Here is a 21,261-nt window from a genome sequence, read left to right as displayed (position 1 = left end):
AATGACTACCCTCGTTCTCCAGATGGGCGTCTGCTACTGACTTGAAACTTAAAACAAACTCTGAAATGAATATCCTCGTTCTCCAGGTAGGTGCCTGCTGCTAATGCTGAAACTTGAAAGAAACTCTAAAATGAATTCCCTTGTTCTCCAGGTGGGTGCCTGCTACTAAAACTGAAACTTGATATCATTTTGAAATAAATTCCCTCATTCTCCAGGTGGGTTCCTGACATCTTGACTTGAAATAAGAGCTCTTGGAAGTCATCAACCTGTTATCCCCGACGTACCTTTGATCCGTTGAGCGAGAGCCCTTCCACGCGGGATTCCCAGATCACTATGGCCGACTCTCGTCTCTGTTCGACCAGTCAGTCTCACAGTCAGGCAGGCTTATTCCATTGCGCTCACGAGCAGAATCTTAGCTTGAGCCTACCTTCGAACACCTCCGTTAAATTTTGAAGTGTTAAGCTTCGTTCTCCATGTGGGTGCCTACAATCACAACGAAACAGATAAAACAAAGAAAATTTTCTGCCCCAGTTTGTACCAGGAACATTTGTGATTGTCAGTTGAATCCCATTATACATGAGGGCCTGCAAACTTAAAAATTAAATCCCATTATTCATGAGGGTCTTGAAAACTTGAAAGTCAAAATTCCATTATACAGGAGAGTCCTAAGAACTTTAAAAAAAATATATATTAAATCCCATTATCTAGGAGGGTTCTTAGAACTTTAAAAAAAAAAAACTTATTATTCAGGAGGGTCCTAAGAACTTTAAAAATTAAAAATTCTATTTTTAACAGTAAAACCTCAAAATTAAATCTCATTATCCAGGAGGGTCCTTAGCATTTTTTAAAATTAAAAATATTATTTTAAAAAGTGAAAATATCAAAATTAAATTCCATTATCCAGGAGGGTCCTGACTTAAGAAATTAAATCTTATTTTTCTAAAAACTTAAAACTAGATCTCATTATTAAGGAGGGTCCTGAAAACTTGAAAAATTAAATCTCATTAAGAACTTAAAACTAAATCCCACTATCCAGGAGGGTCGTGAGAACTTTAAAACTAAATCCCACTATCCAGGAGGGTCCTGCCAATCCTAAGATTAAATCAATTTTCTAAGATTAGGAACTTAAGACTAAATCTCATTATCCAGGAGGGTCCTGCGCGTTTAAAAATTAAAAATCATTATTTTAAGAGTGAAAACATCATAAATTATATCTCATTATATAGGAGGGTCCTCAAAACTTAAAAGTTAAAACTTATTTTCTATAAGTAAAAACTTAAGACTAAATCCTATTATCCAAGAGGGTCCTGGGAACTTAAAAGTTAGAATCTGTTTTCTATAGGAAAAACTTAAGACTACATCCTATTATCCAGGAGGGTCCTAAAATTTTGAAAATTAAATCTCATTATCTAGGAGAGTCCTAAAACTTGAAAATTAAATCTCATTATCCATGAGGGTTCTGAAGAGTCGAAAATGAACTTACCTTAGACCTTGCTTTCCTCATGGAGGATCCCTGCAAAACGAACAACATTTCTTGCCCATGTTTCAAACAAAGAAAATCTTGTTAGTTTGAAAACATAGTGGTTAGTTTGTGGCATCGTTGCTGAAAGTGTCCGCTTCTACCACTGCCATGCTTCATTCTGGTCAGCTGCTTCGGGCTAACAAGGAATTGTTTGACAATCTGACCGAACCTCAACCACAAAAACCTTTGAGTGACTCGAATCAATTACTACTCATTTGTTGCATTGTGTTTTCACTATGGAAATTGTTGAACCTCAATATTTCACAAAATTCAAGAGTCACTTGACCATCTGAACTCAAGTTATCACTACATTGCTCCTTCTGAATCTTGTCACTTGTGATGTGCTAGGCCAAACTTCGCCTTGTGCAATCAGAAAGCCGGTAGTAGACTTTGAAGTCTTTTTTGCTTGTTTAACAAAAACTAACTTGAAAGAGACTCAAAAGAACAAAGTAAAGTGATATTTGGCAAAGGAATAAAAAGGAATGGTCTGAACAAAGATGTCTATTTGGAGAAGAGAGGAAAGGAAACTTATCTGAGTAAAGCAACTGACTCCAATGATCATGACATGCATTTCGAATTGATCAGCCTAATCCGTCCAACCAATCACACTTTTAGTTCATGTCATGTCTGCATACTTCAAAATCGGGCTTTCAATGATCCAACTTCTATGTAAAGTCCACAATCCTCATTCGACTTATTATGCCCCGAAGGGTTTTCACCATCAATCCTCTCTCATTTGTTCATTTCTCAACTCACCGTCGCCTTACGGTGCCCGTGAGGATTTTTACCAATAAGACTCTCTCATTTTTATTTCTTTTTCCTTGTGCTGAGAAAAAGGTATTGCCCATGATGCAAGAAGATCATACCTTTACCCCACATGTCACTTGGCATCCTCAAAGATTTATCAGAAGGTCTTTCTTTGGACCGTAATGTAGGCTTTTAGACAAGGTAAGAAAGAAGGATGGCATGAAGGTTCAAAACAACTTCAGATGAAAGGGTTTTAAAATTACAATTTTTGGAATCAAGTCTTTTGCAAAACTAAAACATCTGCCCTAGTTTCTTTGAGTCTGGAAAATTTTAGATTTTTATTTTGGTAGGACTGAACCTCAGAGTAAGGTTGCCTACGTATCCTTAAAAGGAATCAGGTCGAATGTAGTTCAAACACGAGGTTGTTTTGCTTTGTTGTTTTTCTTTCTTTTTTTCTCTCTTTTCTTTCCTTTTCTTCTTCTTCTTTTCTTCTTTTTATTCTCTTTTTTTCCTTTCTTTTTTCCCCTTTTCCCCTTTATTTACTCTTTTTCTATTTTCTGACCTCTTTCTGATTCCAAAAGAGGGATGTGAAAGAAAATAAATTAAGGCTCAAAAGGGGTAACAAATGATAAAAATATTTGGGTAACAAAATAATATGCCTTCGTCATTTCAACTTTGAACATGCCAAGTACAAAATATACAATTAAAGATAAGAAAAGAAATTATACATAATATCTCTTGACTGCATCAGAATTGATAACCATTTTCACAACTTTGTCTTCTATGTCTGTTAAATACAAAGTACCATTGGGCAACACTATTGTCACAATAAATGGCCCCTGCCAGTTTGGGACAAACTTGCCTTTAGCTTCAACCTGATATGGAAGGATGCGTTTCAATACTAGCTGGCCCACTTAAAATTTTCAAGGACACACCTTCTTGTTGTATGCTCTTTCCATTCTTTTCTCATACAATTGACCATGACACACTGCTGCCAATATTTTCTCATCAATCAAACTTAACTGCTCCAGTCGAGTTTTGACCCACTCATCATCATCGATTTCAGCTTCTGCGATGATCCGAAGGGATGGGATCTCATCTTTCACATGTATAACTGCCTTAGTTCCATGTACCAACAAATAAGGAGTTGCACCTACCGAAGTGCAAACAGTAGTGCAATAGCCAAGCAAATCAAAAGGCAGTTTTTCATGCCACTGTCTAGAACCTTGCACCAACTTGCGAAGTATCTTCTTTATGTTCTTGTTAGCAGCTTCAACAACTCTATTTTCCTTGGGATAATACGGAGTGGAATTTCAATGCATAATCTTGAACTGTTTGCATACCTCTTTCATCAAATGACTATTAATATTAGCAGCATTGTCTGTGATGATTACCTTGGGAATTTCGAATCGGCAAATGATATTTGAATGAACAAAATCTACCACCGCCTTCTTCGTCACGGGCTTAAAAGTCATAGCTTATACCCAGTTGGTGAAGTAATCAATTCTACCAGAATAAACCTATGTTCATTTGATGTTGCCGGTTCAATTGATCCGATAACATCCATCCCCCAGCTAACAAAGGGCCAGGGTGCAGACATTGTGTGCAACTCGGATGGCGGAGAGTGAATTAAATCGCCGTGCACCTGGCATTGATGACACTTGCAAATAAAGTTGATGCAATCTCATTCCATGGTGAGCCAATAATAGCCTGCTCGAAGTATCTTATTTGCCAAGACATACCCGTTCATATGTTGCTCGCAAACTCTAGAATGTACTTCTATCATGACAGTTGAAGCTTCTTTAGCATCTACGCACCTCAGTAGTCCTAGGTCTGGAGTCCTCTTGTACAAGATTCCCCCACTTAAGAAAAATCCACTAGCCAGACGCCGAATGGTTCTTTTTTGATCACTTGTGGCATGTACCAGATATACCCTGGACTTGATGTATTCCTTGATATCATGGAACCAAGGTTCACCATCAAGTTACTCTTTAACCACATTATAATAGGCATGCTGATCATGAACTTGGATATGCATGGGGTCGACATAAGCCTTATCTAGATGATGTAGCATTGAAGCCAGAGTAGCCAAGGCATCGACAATCTCATTATGAATCCTGGGAATATGTCTGAATTCCACTGACCTGAACCATTGGCAAAGATCATGCAAACACTGTCGATACAATATGAGTTTCAGGTCCCGAGTTTCCCATTCTCCCTGAATCCGGTGAACCAACAAATCTAAATCTCCCAAAACCAGTATTTCCTGGACTCCCATGTCTATAGCTAACCTCAAGCCCAGAATGCATGCTTCATACTCGTCCATGTTATTGGTGCAATAAAATCGAAGCTGGGCTGTTACAAGGTAGTGTTGCCCTATTTCAGAAATAAGTACAATCCCTATCCCAACACCTTTCATGTTAGCGGCTCTATCGAAAATGATTTTCCAACCTAGCTTTTCATTAAGATCAACCTCATCAACATGTAACATTTCTTCATCAGGAAAATAAGTCTTCAATGGCCCATAGTCTTCATCCACTGGATTCTCGGCCAAGTGGTCGGTTAAGTCTTGGGCTTTCATCGCAGTCCGAGTCACATAGATAATGTCAAACTCTGTGAGTAAAATTTTCCACTTTGCGAGTCTGCTTGTGGGCATAGGCTTCTGAAAGATATACTTTAGAGAATCCATGCAAAAAATGAAGTAAGTAGTGTAGGACGAAAGATAATGCTTCAACTTTTGTGCCACCCAAGTCAGGGCACAACATGTCCTTTCAAGAAGAGTATACTTAACCTCATAAGGAGTGAACTTCTTACTGAGTTAATAGATTGCCCGCTCTTTCTTGTCTGTGATGTCGTGTTGACCCAGTACGCAACCAAAAGAATTATCCAGGACTATCAAATACAGGATTAATGGTCTCCCAAGCTCGGGCGGGACCGGCACATGTGGGTTTGACATGTACCTTTTGATTTTATCAAAGGTTCTTGACACTCGTCAGTCCACTTGACCGCAACATTCTTCTTCAGCAACTTAAAATGGGCTCACAGGTTGTCGTGAGGCGATAAATAAACCTATTATTGTAATTTAACCTTCTGAGGAGGCTCATCACCTTAGTTTTATTCTTTGGCGGTGGTAACTCTTGAATGGCTTTGATATTTGACAGATCTAACTCAATATCGCGTCGACTAACCACAAATCCTAACAGCTTCCCGGACGGGACACCAAATGCACATTTTTCTTGATTGAGCTTGAGTTTATACGTGCAGAGCCTTTGGAAAAACTTCCTCAAATCCTTGATATGGTCAGACTGCTTCTTTGACTTTATGATCACATCATCCACGTAAACCTAAATCTCCCTATGTATCATGTCATGAAATGTGATAGTCATTGCCCTCATGTAAGTTGCCCCAGCATTTTTCAAACCAAATGGCAGTACCCGGTAGCAATATGTCCCCCATGGTGTGATGAACACAGTCTTTTCTGCATCTTCCTCTAGATGCATACTTATCTTAGTTTCCCTGACATTGTCCTGGTCTCCTAAATTGATTGCTTTGATGTCATTCAAGTTAGGCTTTCGTTTCTCTTCAAAATGTTTTAGCTCTTTACTTATTTCCTCAAATGTTGCTTCTTTATCATATTCTACTTCTTGGTTCATTATTTCAAGATTAGAATGGCTTTCAATACTTGGCTGAAAACTCCTCATGCATGTCATGTCATTAAAACTAGCATAAAAAGAACAAAATTCGTTCCGGGTGGGGAGAGGAGTAGCTTCCCAATTGCTAAGCCTCACATTTGGCCCAACGAGCTGCACATCTGCATTACTAGAACCTTCTCCAATTTCCACCATATTAACCTCAGCAAACAGACTATGGAACCTCTTGATCAGCTCTTCATCAACATCAACTACAGGTTTTGAGACTGGTGATATTGGACATTTTGCAACCCCTGGCTTGACAAAAGACTTGGAGATGTGTGGAACAAGTTTGGGGAGCGACCATACCTTCTGTTTCTGCTTTTTAGCCCCTTTTACGTCCTTTTCTGTGGGTGTGAATCCCAAACCAAATGTACAAAAAATTTCATGTGGGCATACTGGATGCACAATACCCTGTAGAGATGAACCCAGGCCTTTACCCGGCACAAAAACCATTCTTCAACATCTCAGTTGCTACCATGATGGACGTGGAGGATAGCCACGGACCTGGAATGCATTCTCCTACAGGAATCTTCTCAACATACACGGTTTTGAAAGTTTGGTATACCCAAGGTCCTTTATCATCTTCAGCTTTAATAAATGGAACAAACGGGTCATTATAAGCCGATATGTCCTCATCACCATACATAATTATTTCCTACCTATCCCCATCAAATTTTACCATTTGATACAGAGAAGACGGGACTGCCTTAGCCACGTGTATCCAGGGCCTGCCCAATAACAAATTGTTAGAGACAACCACATCTATCACTTGAAATTCTATAGTGAACTCAACTGGCCCTATCGACAATTCGATCATTCTATCACAGACAGAATATTTCCCTCCCCCAAAAAAGCCTCGAACACATACACTGTTCATGTGGATTCATTCAGTACCGATTTTTAACTTTTGCAAAGTAGACAAAGGGCAAATATTTGCAATAAAGCCATTATTAACTAGTACCCTCGAGACAACAACATCCTCGCACTTCACCGTGAGATAAAAAGCTCGGTTGTGTTTTGTATCTTTTATAGGAAGTTCATCATCTGAGAAAGTGATCCTATTTGCTTCGAAGATGTTGCTAGCAATCTTTTCCAAGTGATTCACTATGATCTTATCAGGAACATATGCCTTATTCAAAATCTTCATCAGTGTTTTGCGGTGGTCATCTAAATGTATTAGTAAAGACAAAAGAGAGATCTGAGCCAGTGTTTTCCTTAATTTCTCCACAATGGAATAGTCTTGCACTTTCATCTTTTTCAGGAACTCTTCAGCCTCTTCTTCAGTGATCGGCTTGTATACTAGCATTTGGCTATCCTTGAATGGCTTGGCCTTCCTCAATTCTTCTGGGGTAAAACACCCCCCAGAACGAGTGAGTCCTCCAGTTTCATTGACTTCTTCCTCCACTTCTTTCCCTTTATATGTTACTATCACTTATTTGTAATTTCACGGGACAACCTTTGTATCAACCTATGGCTACTGGGTCACTGGCTTAATAACAACAGGGGTAATAGGAGCCCTTTTCACGACTACGACGACCTTGCTCGGGATCCCTGGCACAACCACTTTCGACTTTTCCTGACTTGCCCCAACATCCTTCGAAGGCCCTTTCATAACCAACACATGTGGTTTCATATTGAGCATGCTTAGTTTCTCTGTCACCCTTTCAACTATCAAGGGCATTGCTTTTGTAGAGTCTAGAGCCTTAACTGAATTACCTTCACTAGCACGAATATCATGACGGACTTGGAAGAATTCATGGACTCCCCATCCTTATGAATTATTTCAATCATGTATGTCTCTGCATGGGCTGACAAAGGATTTTGTTGATGTTTGGCGTATTCGAGCTCTAAATTACAATTTGATTTGTATCAATAAGCTCTTGGATTGCCCTTTTCAAATGCCAACACTTCTCTATGTCGTGCCCTGGGGCATCATAACAATATGCGTATCTCAGAGAATAATCAAGGTTCTTTAGGGATGGATTCAATATCTTTGCTTCAATTGGCCTTAACATGTCCAATTGCCTCAACCTTTGAAACAAACTGGCATAGGACTCTCCAAGTGGGGTGAAGGTTTCTTTTCTCCGGCCTTGGTCGAAAGCTCGGACTAGTAGGGTTTCGATAGGGTTATGGGGATGGATAAGAGTCTTGTGGAGCTGGCGCACACCATTGTGGGTAAGGAGGGGGTTGAGCATATGATTGTGCGTGGTGAACATGGTATTAGGGTGGTCTAACTGAGTATTGGGGATCTGGAGGGGGAAAATAATGCTGGGGTGGATTATATAGAGCTTGGGTATAGGCTTTAGGGTTGGGGTCGAGGCTGAGTGTACTGGTGAGGGGGACCCCTTGGACCACTCCATGGTCAAGAGACAACCACAAAAACATCATCTTTTTTCTTCTTGGCTAACAAACTTCCTGTGCCATTCTGGATTGCATGTGTGGTTGCTTTTATAGCGGAGTAGCTCATGATCTTGCTTGACTTGAGTCCCTCTTACACCATTTCTCCCATCTTCATCACATCATTAAAAGGCTTACCCGTCGCTGAGATCAAGTGGCCAAAGTAAGTTGGCTCTTGGGCTTGAACAAAGTACTTCACCATACCGTCTTCTTCCTTCGGAGGAATGACTCGGGCAACTTGTTCTCTCCATATGAGCCTGTATTCCCTAAATCTTTCATTAGGCTTCTTTTCTATCTTGGTCAGGGACAGATGATCAGGAACAATTTCTGTATTGTACTGAAAGTGCCGGAAAAAGGCCTTGGCCATGTCGTCCCTTGTATACCACCTGATCAGATCTTGTCGGGTGTACCATTCTAGGACTGCTCCACTCAAACTGAAATAGGCCATCAATAGCTCATCCTTCCCTCTAGCACCTCTCATCTTATTGCAATAACCTCTCAAATAGGACAAATGATCTCCATCTCCATCATACAGATCAAACTTTGGCATCTTAAACCCAACGGGCAGCTGGACATCAGGGAATAAGCATAAGTCCTTGTAAGACACACTTACTTGGCTCCCTATTCCTTGCATGTTCCTTAGAGACTGCTATAGTCTCTTCACCTTCTTGGATATCTCGTCATGCTCCACATTCTAAGCGGGCTTTTCAGTTTCAACGGGAGGCTCAAAGTGGAGAGTTATAGCAATAGAGATCCGGGACCTTGAAAGTTGGGCATTAGGAACTTTGAACGCAGGTTCACTAGAAGATTGATGGATGGTAGCTTGTGGAGGAGCTACAAAAACAAGAATGATTAATGGAGCGGGATATGAGGTTGTTTTGGCTAGTGGGGCATGAAGAGGTTGGGACGAGGTGTCAGGGTAGTTGTTGTAAGGGGTAAACCCTGGTACATGTTGTGGGGAAAGATGGACAGTAGTAGGAATCTGGGCTTGCGATAGTAGTGGGATGGAGGCAGGGCTTTCTCTGTACTTAGTGGGGAATGAGGGTGGATGATGCCCTCTGATCCAAGCCTGATACATCTCTGCCATATGTTGTTTTAACCTTTGGACCTTTTATTTCAACTCACATTCCGATTCCACAATCTCCCTCGATGGGTCAACAACACATGTGTCCAATTCTTTACTAGCCATGACTGCTTTCCGCTTTGACCTAGTTTTGTATGGATGACTCGCCAGAATGCCACAAACTAACCACCTTCCTGAATAATAACAATGACAATAATAGAGAGGAGCAAAGCAAAGCCAACATTAGCGGTAGGGCATTTATCAGATAAAAATATCACATTACGTGGAATGCACCTATCAACAATTAACGGTTCTAGAATGAACTTGAGGGTCACAAGGTCATATGGCATCATCCCAATTTGCTAGTTCCAACCTTCCTCTTTTATTTTCTCTTTAACGCTTCTTGATTTAATCATTTCCTTCCCACTCTTTTTCTTTTTGCTTATCATTCTTTCCTTTCCTTTCATTTCTCACATCCCCCAACTTTATTTTTTTTAATTTAAAAATGGATTTGATCGAATCCGATATAGGTTACCTACGTATCATGTTCCACATGAATCAGACCAAGCGTAGTTTTGAAAAAGTGATGAGCAAAATAAACTATAAACAAAAATCTTTTTGGATTTTTTTATTTATATATTTTTTGGTTTTCAAATAAGAAATAGGAAGCACGATAACAAATGACTCAAAAAACTCAGCTAGACTACGATAGTCTCTGACACCACCTAAAAGACTCATTACTACTGGGCAAGACTAGAAGTAAAGGACAACAAAAAATGGACTCAAAAGATAAAAAGTCTCCTCAATCAGCTCCTGAATGTAACGGTCCTAGCTGAGATGGTCCTGGGACGTCTGTCATGCTCAAGCTCCGGTAAATAAATCTATACCTGAATGAGAAGAATAAGACCAAATAGAGTTAGTGACTCAGGACACTATGTGAAATAATAACACTTCCAATTGGATACATATAAGACATGATTGAGGCTATTTTTGCGAAATGGCATGATCGCGTCCAAATGCACACCTCTAAAAAGCTATGAAAGGATCATTTGCAATTATATTAACCCAACTAAGAGTCGGGGTCGAATCCATAGAGAGCTAAGATGGGAGTTCGGAGTGTATATTTTAATGCGCGTGATTGAATTATCTTGATTTGCACTTCCACAAAAAGGTTTGTATGCTATTTCTAATTTAACACTAAAGATTGCAGAATAAAGAAATAAGACTAGGATAATTATTTTGAGGTTTTTCAATTTGATAAAAAACCTAGGTATGTGACCATTACTTAGGTGTTTACCTAATGGGATAAAAACCTTAATGCTTGTTTTGTTGATCGGGGTGTATTATAGCTATCAACTCTCAATTACCCACTCAATACCTCTCGGTTAGAGAGTGGTTTTGACCAATTTGGCTTTCTCAAGACCAAATGGGTATCACACAAAACAATTGATAAAAGCTCAAGTCGGGTTATTACTATCTCTAGGTTGAACCCTTTAATTGGGTTAATCAATCTCTCGATTTACCCAATTCCTTGTTAGCCAAGTTTTCCTAGGCTAAGTGTAACGACCCGGCCGAATGTTTTGAGTATTACAGCCTCGTTCCCCCATTTACTGCTTATCCTGTGTTCAATTATAATTATGTGACTCGTCGGAGAGGGTTCAGAATGAATTGGAACACTTAGTTCCAAGATTTAAAGATTAAGTTGAAATAGTTGACCGAATGTTGACTATGCATAAATGACCACAGAATAGAGTTTTGATGATTCCAATAACTCCGTATGATGATTTTAGACTTAGGAGCGCGTCCGAAAAATTATTTGGAAGTCCGTAGTTAAATTAGGCTTGATTTGGCTAAAATAGAAATTTAAGTTTGGAAGTTTGACCGGGAGTTGACTTTTTAATATCGGGGTCGGAATCTTATTCTGAAATTTTTCATAGGTCTGTAATGTCATTTATGACTTGCATGCAAAATTTGAGGTCAATCGGACTTGATTTGGTAGGTTTCGGCATCGAATGTAAAAGTTGAAATTTCTTAGTTTCATTAAGCTTGGATTGGGGTATTATTCATGGTTTTAGCATTGTTTGATGTGATTTAAGGTCTCGACTAAGTTCGTATAATATTTTAGGACTTGTTGGTATATTTGGTTGAGGTCCCCGGGGCCTCAGGTGAGTTTCAGATGATTAACGGATCAAATTCGGACTTAAGGAAATACTAGAATTTTTTTGTTGCTGGTGTCTTCGCACCTGCGCATGAGGGACCGCAGGTGCGCCTTGCAGAAGCGTAAAAACAGGTCGCAGAAGCGACCTGGGGAAGGCTGGCTGGGAGGCATCGCAGAAGTGGCCACACTCGCGCAGAAATGCGACCGCAGATGCGGTTTGAAAGTCATAGAAGCGACCACTGCTAGCCAAAGCTGACTTGCAGATGCGACTATGCGACCGCAAATGCGGAAGACGCTGGGCAGAAGCTTTAAGTTTGGGGCTTCGCTATTTTTAGCCATTTTTCTGATTTTGGAGCTCAGTTTGTGTGACTTTGGAGAGGAAATTTTCCACTCAACTTGGGGTAAGCATTCTTGACTCCCTTGTGATTATATTTCATGAATTAATCTTCATTTTGGGTGTATGATTATCGAATCTTCAAGAGAAATCGAAGAAAATTTCTATAATTTCATAAAATGAATTTTTGAGTTTTGAATACTGATTCGGAGTCGGATTTGAGTGAAATTAGTATGGTTGAACTCGTAATTGAATAGGTTGTCGAATTTTGTGAGTTTTTACGGATTCCGAGACATGGGCCCCATTGTCAATTTTTCGAGCAGAGTTAGGAATTTTTATAAATTGTTAAATTACAAGTATTGGAGTATATTTTGATTAATTTGCACATTTGTTTTGACTAGTTTCGAATCATTTGGCGTGGAATTGAGGAGATATGAAGATGTTCGGAGGTTGATACGCGCGGAATGAAATTTTCGGAGCATTGTTTAGCTTGCTCGACATTGGATTCATCTTGTTCGAGGTAAGTAACTCTTCTAAACTTGGAGCTGAGGGTATGGTGTTGAGGTGACGCACATGCTAGGTGACGGGCTTATGGGCATGCACCGTATGAACTGTGACTCCGTTATTTCTATGGTACCGTATAGTTACCTGAACTTATCTATAATCATGAAATCTCTACGTACTAAAGTTATCGAGTTGTGATTCATGTTAGAATCCATGTCTAGACTATATGCTTATCCTGTTGGGATCCACTGAGGTCATTATTGTTGTTCAGTTATTTTCTTACATTGCAATTTCATACTCAGTCATGTTCATTCATTGCATATCATATCTCAGTCTCTGTTGTTATTTATTGATACATCATATCATCATTTTGGGCTAGTTTCATGACATTGTGAGCCCGAGAGAATAGAAAGATTGATAACTAAGTGAGGTTGATGGCCTGATTTTAAGATATTGATACTATAGCACATGAGTTGTCTGTGCAGATCCAGATATTGATACTATAGCACGTGAGTTATCCGTGCAACACGTGAGTTGTCCGTGTGCATTATAGCGCTTGGGCTGAAGGAGCCCCTCCGGAGTCTGTACATACCCCCAGTGAGCGCAGGTACCTACTGAGTGCGAGTGTTGAGTGCTGAGTGCGAGTGCCGAGCGATTGGGAGGATTGAGTGACTGTGAGGACTGAGTGACTGGGAGGACTGAGTGAAATGATACTTTGAGAGTATGCATATGGTTTTATTACTAAGTTGTATCGCATTGACATGCACACTTGACATACATGCATACAAATGCATTTTTTCTCATGTTGTACGATACTGCATCATTCATGACTTCTCCTACATATTGATATGTAGTTATAGAGATGTACTTTCCTCGTGTTATTTAAAAATAAAACAATTACCTGTTGAAAGTTTTGGGAGAAATTACAGTTTTCAAACTTACTCATAAATTGGTGATTTCGGTAAAGGATTTGAGTTTTCACTGATATATTTGAAAAGCGGGACATTTTTCTAGAATTGTGAATGAGCTGAGCATTTTATCTCTGAGCTACTTCTTTTATTACTTCTATTATGTTATGAACTATTGTTGGCTATTAGTGTTGGACCCTGACCTTTGTTCCAGTTCGTCACTACTTTCAACCTAAGGTTAGGTTTGTTACTTATTGAGTACATGTGGTCGGTTGTACTCATACTACACTTCTGCACCTTGCGTGTAGATATTGGATGTTGATGCGGCTGTGATCGACGTGAGCTGGATTTGAAGATGTACCTGCGTTCCATCCATTGCTGCCTCTTGTTCATGGTAGCTTTAGAATTTTTAATCTGTTCATGTATATTTCAGACAAATGACGTATTTTATTTTTATTTCATATTAGTTTTGAAATTCTAATCTTAGAAGCTCATGATTTATACTACCAGTCCTTGGGGAGTGTATTAGAGTCAGTTAAACATTAATTAAATTGGATAGTTGTTAATTGACTTACCTGACGGGTTGGGTTAGGTGCCATCACGACTAGGTGGATTTTGGGTCATGACACTAAGTCTCTCTTTCTCAAGTAGAGACTAAGTCAAAAAGACATGAACTAATGTTTGCAACCATTAATTCCAAAAATTAAAACATGAACTAGACTAAATAATAAACACTCAATCATAAACAAGCACTAAATTAGATACCCATAAGGTTCACACACTTTGGTTGGGTCACAACCCTAGTAAAAATCTAGTTACTCATACTTAGGTTTGAAGAAAATGAAGAATAAAGGCTAATTAAACTCATAATGTAAGCTTAAAATAATAAAATCTATTGTAAAATACACCAAAATATAGTAAACTTCCAAATGAGGCAAAGAAAAACAACTACAGTAATTGCTGATGTCAAAAACTTGACCTAATTTTGTGAAACTCGTCCATTTATACAAGGCTAAAAATTTCGGGCAAAAAACCCCCGGGGAGATTCTGCGGCCGAACAATTCCGTGTGTGATCCGCAGACTTCTTCATCTGGCAGAAGCTGGGATTCTGCGGCCACACAATTCTGAACTACGGCCGCGAGGCAATATTTCTGCGGTCCGCAGATTTAAAACTGCGGACGCAAGGAACTCTTCTGTGGTCCGCAATAGTATCATTGCAGCTGCAAGATAATAGTTTGCGGCCGCACAAACCTTGTGCGGTCCGCAATTCAATGAAGCTATGGACTTGGTCTTTTTGTCATCTCTCTGATCTTGATCTTAAGCCCGTCTCTTGCGGCCGCACAATTCATGTGCGGTCCGCAATTTGCACGAATGCCTCCTGACCTTTCCTTCTTTGGTTGCAGCCGTAGATGAAATTCTGCGGACCGAACATTGCATGCTTCTGTGCCCTTTATTGCCTTGTGTTAAGATTACTCCTTTTTGAATCGAGTTTTATCTCGGGAGTCCAACTTCCAGCATTCCTATAATTTTGTACATTTCATTACTTTCGGGAACACAATTCAATGATTTTAGACAAAAATAAAAGTTAAAAAGCGCTAATAAGTAGTCAAAATCCACACTTATCATGGCCTACGTGGCCAAAAGGTTACTAAAAGTGTAAACTCAGTTAGTAAGACTCCTAAGATATGGAAAACACCTCACGAAGGCCTATATAACCCCCCAAACTCCGAGGAATCACGGTCTCTAAAATTGCTTTGCAAAAATAATCTCACTTTGAAGAAATGGTCTATGTGGCAAATACATGGCTAAGCATGCAAATTCAACATGAGTGAACCTTAAAATGAGAAGACGCCTTCTTGTGGACTTAGGACTCTAAGACATGGGTTAACAAGCTACTTTTGCGAAAATATCCCTATTTTGCAAAGCAGACTATGTGGCCAAACATGGCCAGACATGCAAGACTTGGCTACGACCCTCGAAACCAAGAACTCAAGACTCACTAGGAAGATGATGAAGGATCAGGCCCTATGTGGATTGCCTACTTATCTCGTCCCGAAAGGCGAGAATCAGATTCGCGTAGTTCGTGAGGATTGACTGAAATTGAAAAGACTTGCAAAAAGGTCAATTACACTTGAAAAATGAGTTGCTTTTTTTTTTCTTTTCTGATTTTTGTAAAAATGGCATAAAGGTGTAAAATCTTTTGAATTTTTCATTTTTTTCATTTTTTTGTTCTTTTCTAAAAAGAATGTAAAAGAAAAACAAAAGTGGCCCCTACTTACTTCAGTTTTATACTTCACCTTCTTTTCTCTCTCATTTGCCTCCAACAATTATTGGTCTGCGAAATGACCCTGTTACACTTAGAGAAATGTAGCACATAGGGATGATTTAATGTCGTTTTGGGTCGCGGACCTACTTTGGCATAATTTGGATACGCCTCATACAAAGGGACACAGTGACTAGGACCGAGCCCTGCTAGGTCTGTATGATATGATGCAAATAAAAATGACCTAAAGGCTGACCTACGTTTGGGGTTCACTAGACAAGGTAATTCGGGGCGGCACGTGGTCGATGGCGGCTGCTATAGCTGTCCGTCCACTCCACGCTCCCACGCCACCCCCTAAGGATACGGGTGACTAATGGAAAGGCCGTGTACGCTCAAACGTACTCCGGAAGACTTGTTGCAGAAAGAAGACCCGTGGTTATGGAAATGACAACATTTTATAAAGCAGTAAACACATAAGGAAAAACGATAAACAAATAAACAACAAAACAGGAAATAAAACAAACAAAGTAAACAAAGAAAATAAACACCTCAACCGAATATTCTAAAAAGCCAACAAGATCAAGTACCAGCTCGAACCTGCAACTCCCCAGCAGTGTCGCCAAAGCTGTCACACCCCTTTTTACCTTAACCCCTCTAAAAATAATAAAGGTGATTTTTAAGTTCAAAAGGATTTTCAATCATAAAAGGGGCAAAAGTTGTGTTTCAAAAGATTTTCTAGAGTCGCCACTTGACATTTGATTTCGGTGTGCCAAGTTACCATTTAAAAATAATTTTTCTTTCAAAATATGTTTGGCTTCAAAACTGACTGCACCAGATATTTCGAGTAATGGAGTTCATTTGACTCGGGGAGAAGGTGTTAGGCACTCCCCAAGTACCGTGAAGGTCATGGTTGCGTACCTGATCTAGTTGACTTTAAAGAATATCAAATTGAGGTAAAACAAACAAGAAGAAAAACAAACAGAATAGAGGTTCAAGGTCGTCCCCACCTAATAAACGAAAGAAAAGAAAATAACAAAGTAAATCTGATTATCCTAAACTATGCCTCCAAGATGATGTCGCCTCGACTTTCTTTATATTTAATTCGGGCATTCCCTGGATTAATTTAACTAAGGGAACGACCTTGTAGACAATAAATTTGCATCAAGAAAATATTTGAGAACGAAAAATATTGCAACAATCGTAGTATTTTATTTCAAATAATATGAGTGTACAATCTCTATAGTTCCTCTGATTCTATATTTATTGTCACGAATAATGATCTTGAATTCAATTAGCACAGACTTTGATTTAAACTTGTACTCCTTGGATCTTGATTTGTTCTTCATTCTTGAGCTTGAACTTGATTTCTTGAACTTGATTGCTTGAAGCTTGAAACTTGTAGAGAAATTTGCTGTGTTTGATCCACGAGCTCTCTCTTGCTTCTTGTTATAACTTCTGATATCTTTTCTGGGTTATGAAGACCCATATTTATAGTGGTAGGATGAAAGAGTTGTGATGAGAATAAACTCTTTCCGACCAATCAAATTGAAGAGTGACAAGGCCCCATTTGATTGGTCAGAACATGCACTTGTACATGTGGCATGATTTCATTGACCTTTTAATTTGACTTGGCATGCCTTGTCATTTTGACACGTGGCATGATTCCATTGGCTCTTCTGTTTGACTTGGCGTGCCACGTCATTTAACAGGTGACACCAAACTGGGCCTATAGGAAGATGACATCTTGGGCTCAATAAAGTGGGTTGATCACTTATAGCCTGATTATCTAGGCTAGCCCAATAAATTTAAATTTATTTATTTAACCCATATATATTAGACTTATATAATTAATTCAATTACATTAGTCCATAATATTTAGTTAGACTAATATATTTAAAATATAGTCCATATTATTTTATCGATTAAAATTTGATAAAATTTAAATGCTTACAGACCTCTCGCCTCAAAAACTAATAATAATAAAATGTCCTAATATTGCCTACCCAAGTGTGGTCGGCCTAGACATGCTCCTAGCAAGTAAGTAAGAAAAGTAAAATTAAAATATAATTAAAATAAATAAATAAAAACTCATTTCATGCTCCATTTATTTTCAACGATTAATTCCCAAAACTCCTCAGTCCACAAAGAGGCATATCACATTGATGAATACAAACGGCGAATAAACAAACATAGAATTAAACAATCCATTAAACTATCTATTAAATAAATATTCAGGCCATTCAATGAAACTAAATAAATACGCATCCAGATAAAATAGTAGAATACTAAACTAAATGAATCAAAACTATTGGGAGATCCCTCTTTTATTTAAACTATTGGGAGATTCATTAAAAGATTTCTTATCACCTCGATTCCTTATCAAATCCTCGTTGTGTCAATTTCTAAGGTTTAATTCAACAGACCCCTCTTTTATTTATTTTTTTACAAAACTGTCCCAATAATAGACTAGAGTGATTCATACATCGAACAGTACACTCATATTGAAGGAATGAGCAAGGAACACAAAGCATGCCTAACAAGTAGATTCCAACTTCACATAGCAAAAATGATATCATCGAAGACTCCAATGGGATTGCAACAGAGAGTTCTAGTACGAATAATGATATTTAAATCATAAAACAACTAGTACAACCGGTAAACTTGTTAATCCTATATGACTGAAAATGTTTTCATCCAACGGGAAGTAACGTGACTATGGGATGGAAATTTAATTGTAGGTAACAAGACCCTCTCACCTCATTTTAATTTCACAAAGTATTTACTTACAAAAGAAACTTTTAACCATGACTTAAGCCAAAGAAGTATCCCAAGCACTTAAACACAATATCAGGAACTCTCAAAAACTACCGAAAGGCTAAAATCTAAAAGTTGTATGGTAAATCTCACATTCAAGGCATTTTACCCACTTAATTGGAATATTGTTTCAACTATAAGATGAATTAAGAATTATATTCAACTCAAAATAAAGAATTAGCACATACTTCAAATACTTTCAATTTAAATCATAGATCATTCGGTACACCTACTCACTAAAACACATGATTATTTTTTGAATACCCTTTTAAGAGAATTATGAAGACCTTTAAATACTCATGCCATTACTCACGGAAAAAAGAAGAAGTACACATAACACTTTACTTCATTTTAACATAACACCTCAAGCAACCAACTGCAGATTTAATGTGAAAGTGGTACGAAACTAAAGATTTGAATACGTGTTAAATGCTGAAATTTCACTATGGAATAAAACTTAAAGGAAACACAATCAACACAATACAAACTTGGCTCAAGAAATTAAACGAAATCCTAGAAATCACTACTGACTTTAACTTGTCTTTTAATGGCTCTCCTAATGTTTGATTCACAATAATCCATATTAAGTTAAGGGAAATAAATGAACCTGTTAAAGCAAAATTTCTTTAATAATAGCAGAAGAGATCACCAACTCCAAAATTCAGCTCCAAAAATTTGTCTAAGAAGCAACAGTAAAAATGAGTGGGAACAATGAACTTTCGACCGGAACCGCGGGCCTGACCTCAAAACGATAAACTCGACCTCGAAGGGCAACTAGAACTTCCAGACCAATAGCGCCTCAGTGCCTATGAGGTTTTGTTTTTAAGATGAAATAGTCTTAAAATGAGGGTGAATGGGAAATAGAGGAAAAATGAAATTTTGAGTAAAATTTTAAGTTTTCCCCTCTTGACAATGAGACATTGTCCCATATTGGAAGAGGAAAAGATTTTTGGTGGGTATATATATAATTGCTCTTCTTGTAGCTCTTAAAGAGTTAAGAAGAAAGCAAGCCTCGCGTCGTCGTCGTCGTCGCTCGCTCGGCTCGGCTTCGGCTATGGCTACGGCTTTTTTGGACCAAATTTATTTGTTAATAGTAAATATTAACGTAAGATTATCCGCATTTGTAACGGATATTTTCCAATCCGTATATGCCTAATGCTCTTCCCAGTGTGTGATTCGTTCTATCCTGGGAGGAAATAATCCATTACCTTGGGTATTAGGAGGGGATTAAATTCCTTAAGGAAACACTGTGAATTCAGTGGGCTCGAATTAATTACTGTTTCATTACGATAATTCCCAAAATTATTATTTACAAATACAGCAATATTGGCGGGACTAACAATCTTAAGGAATTTAATATTTATTTATGTATTTGTGTTATTCTTATTATTCTGCAAACTAAAACCTTTGTGGTTTTGTGTACTCCCGTTTTGGAGAGTAAAGCCTTCGTGGCGTTTTGTTGGAGATTAAAATCTACGTGATTTTTTAATCCAGTTTAAAAATGTGTATTAAACGTTTGTTTGTGTCATTCTTTTACAGAAAAAATGACGACTGAAAGCGAAAACCAAGCTATTCCGATGGTGACTGCCAATGCATCGACAAGCCGAACACCGGCGTTGGCACTGGCAGAAAAACCCGAAAATTTTTCCAGGATTGATTTCAAGCGCTGGCAGCAGAAGATGTTCTTCTACTTAACTACGTTATGTCTACAGAAGTTCATCAAGGAAGATGTTCCTGATCTGCCAGATAAAACTCCAAAGAATGAACGCTTTCTCGTGATTGAAGCGTGGAAGCATTCTGATTTTTTATGCAAGAATTATATTCTTAGCGGACTGGATGATAATCTGTATAATGTATACAGTAGCGTGGAGACGTCAAAAGAATTGTGGAATGCGCTTGAAAAGAAATATAAAACTGAAGATGCCGGGATGAAGAAATTCGTTGCCGCAAAATTTTTGGACTACAAAATGGTAGATAGCAAGTCTGTTATTACCCAAGTCCAGGAATTGCAAGTGATTATTCATGATCTACTTGCTGAAGGTCTTGTCATCAACGAAGCATTCCAAGTAGCAGCAATGATTGAGAAGTTGCCTCCGTTGTGGAAGGACTTCAAAAATTATTTGAAACACAAACGAAAGGAAATGTCCCTTGAAGATCTCATTGTTCGGTTGAGAATCGAAGAGGACAATAAAGCTGCTGAAAGGAGAGGCCGTGGAAATTCAACAATAATGGGAGCAAATATTGTTGAAGATAACAAAAAGAGGAAGAAGGCTTCTGGTCCGAAATACAACCCAAGCAAGAAGCGGTTCAGTGAAAACTGCTACAACTGTGGGAAAATCGGACATAAATCTACGGAGTGTCATGCTCCGAATAAAGACAAGAAAAGGGGTCAAGCAAATATGGTAGTAAACCATGATGATGTTGATAACTTGTGTGCCATGCTTTCTGAATGTAACTTGGTGGGAAATCCTAAACTGTGGTGGTTTGATTCAGGAGCCACTCGCCATGTTTGTGCAGTTAGAGAAGCTTTTGCTACTTATGCTCCTGCTGGACCCGGAGAGACAGTTTATATGGGAAATGCTTCAACAGCAAAAGTTGAAGGATATGGGAAGATATTTCTGAAAATGACTTCTGGCAAGGTCATGACTTTGAACAATGTCCTTCATGTTCCCGAAATGAGAAAGAATTTAGTCTCTACTGGACTTCTTGTTAAGCACGGTTTTAAGTGCATTTTTGTGTCCAACAAGGTTGTCATTAGTAAGAATGAAATATTTGTAGGAAAAGATTACCTCACCGAGAGCCTTTTCAATCTGAATGTAATAGTTGTGGAAAACAATAATAATATTTCAGCTTCTTCTT

At 38.5% G+C, this 21,261-nt stretch overlaps 2 protein-coding genes and 1 long non-coding RNA gene across 3 annotated transcripts; 1 reads left to right on the top strand and 2 right to left on the bottom strand.

The window, feature by feature from the left end:
- Positions 1 to 2,991: 2,991 nt before the first annotated feature.
- LOC138902019 (uncharacterized) lies at positions 2,992 to 3,744 on the bottom strand. Its single transcript, XM_070189824.1, has 3 exons — positions 3,613 to 3,744; positions 3,205 to 3,558; positions 2,992 to 3,144 (listed from the first exon to the last, which is right to left on the bottom strand). Exons 1-3 carry the CDS (start codon positions 3,742 to 3,744, stop codon positions 2,992 to 2,994), a joined length of 639 nt encoding a protein of 212 aa, XP_070045925.1.
- A 509-nt stretch (positions 3,745 to 4,253) lies between these two features.
- On the bottom strand, positions 4,254 to 4,850 carry LOC138902018 (uncharacterized). Its single transcript, XM_070189823.1, has one exon. The coding sequence runs from the start codon at positions 4,848 to 4,850 to the stop codon at positions 4,254 to 4,256; it is 597 nt and encodes a 198-aa protein (XP_070045924.1).
- Positions 4,851 to 8,431: 3,581 nt separating this feature from the next.
- LOC138900922 (uncharacterized) lies at positions 8,432 to 13,800 on the top strand. Its single transcript, XR_011412271.1, has 3 exons — positions 8,432 to 11,980; positions 12,315 to 12,433; positions 13,634 to 13,800. It is a non-coding gene; the product is annotated as an uncharacterized lncRNA (long non-coding RNA).
- The last annotated feature ends 7,461 nt before the right edge of the window (positions 13,801 to 21,261 follow it).

This window comes from Nicotiana tomentosiformis, chromosome 11, assembly GCF_000390325.3.
Source record: "Nicotiana tomentosiformis chromosome 11, ASM39032v3, whole genome shotgun sequence".
In the NCBI taxonomy this organism is placed as follows: Eukaryota; Viridiplantae; Streptophyta; class Magnoliopsida; order Solanales; family Solanaceae; genus Nicotiana; species Nicotiana tomentosiformis.
This window is presented reverse-complemented; position numbering and strand designations above follow the sequence as displayed.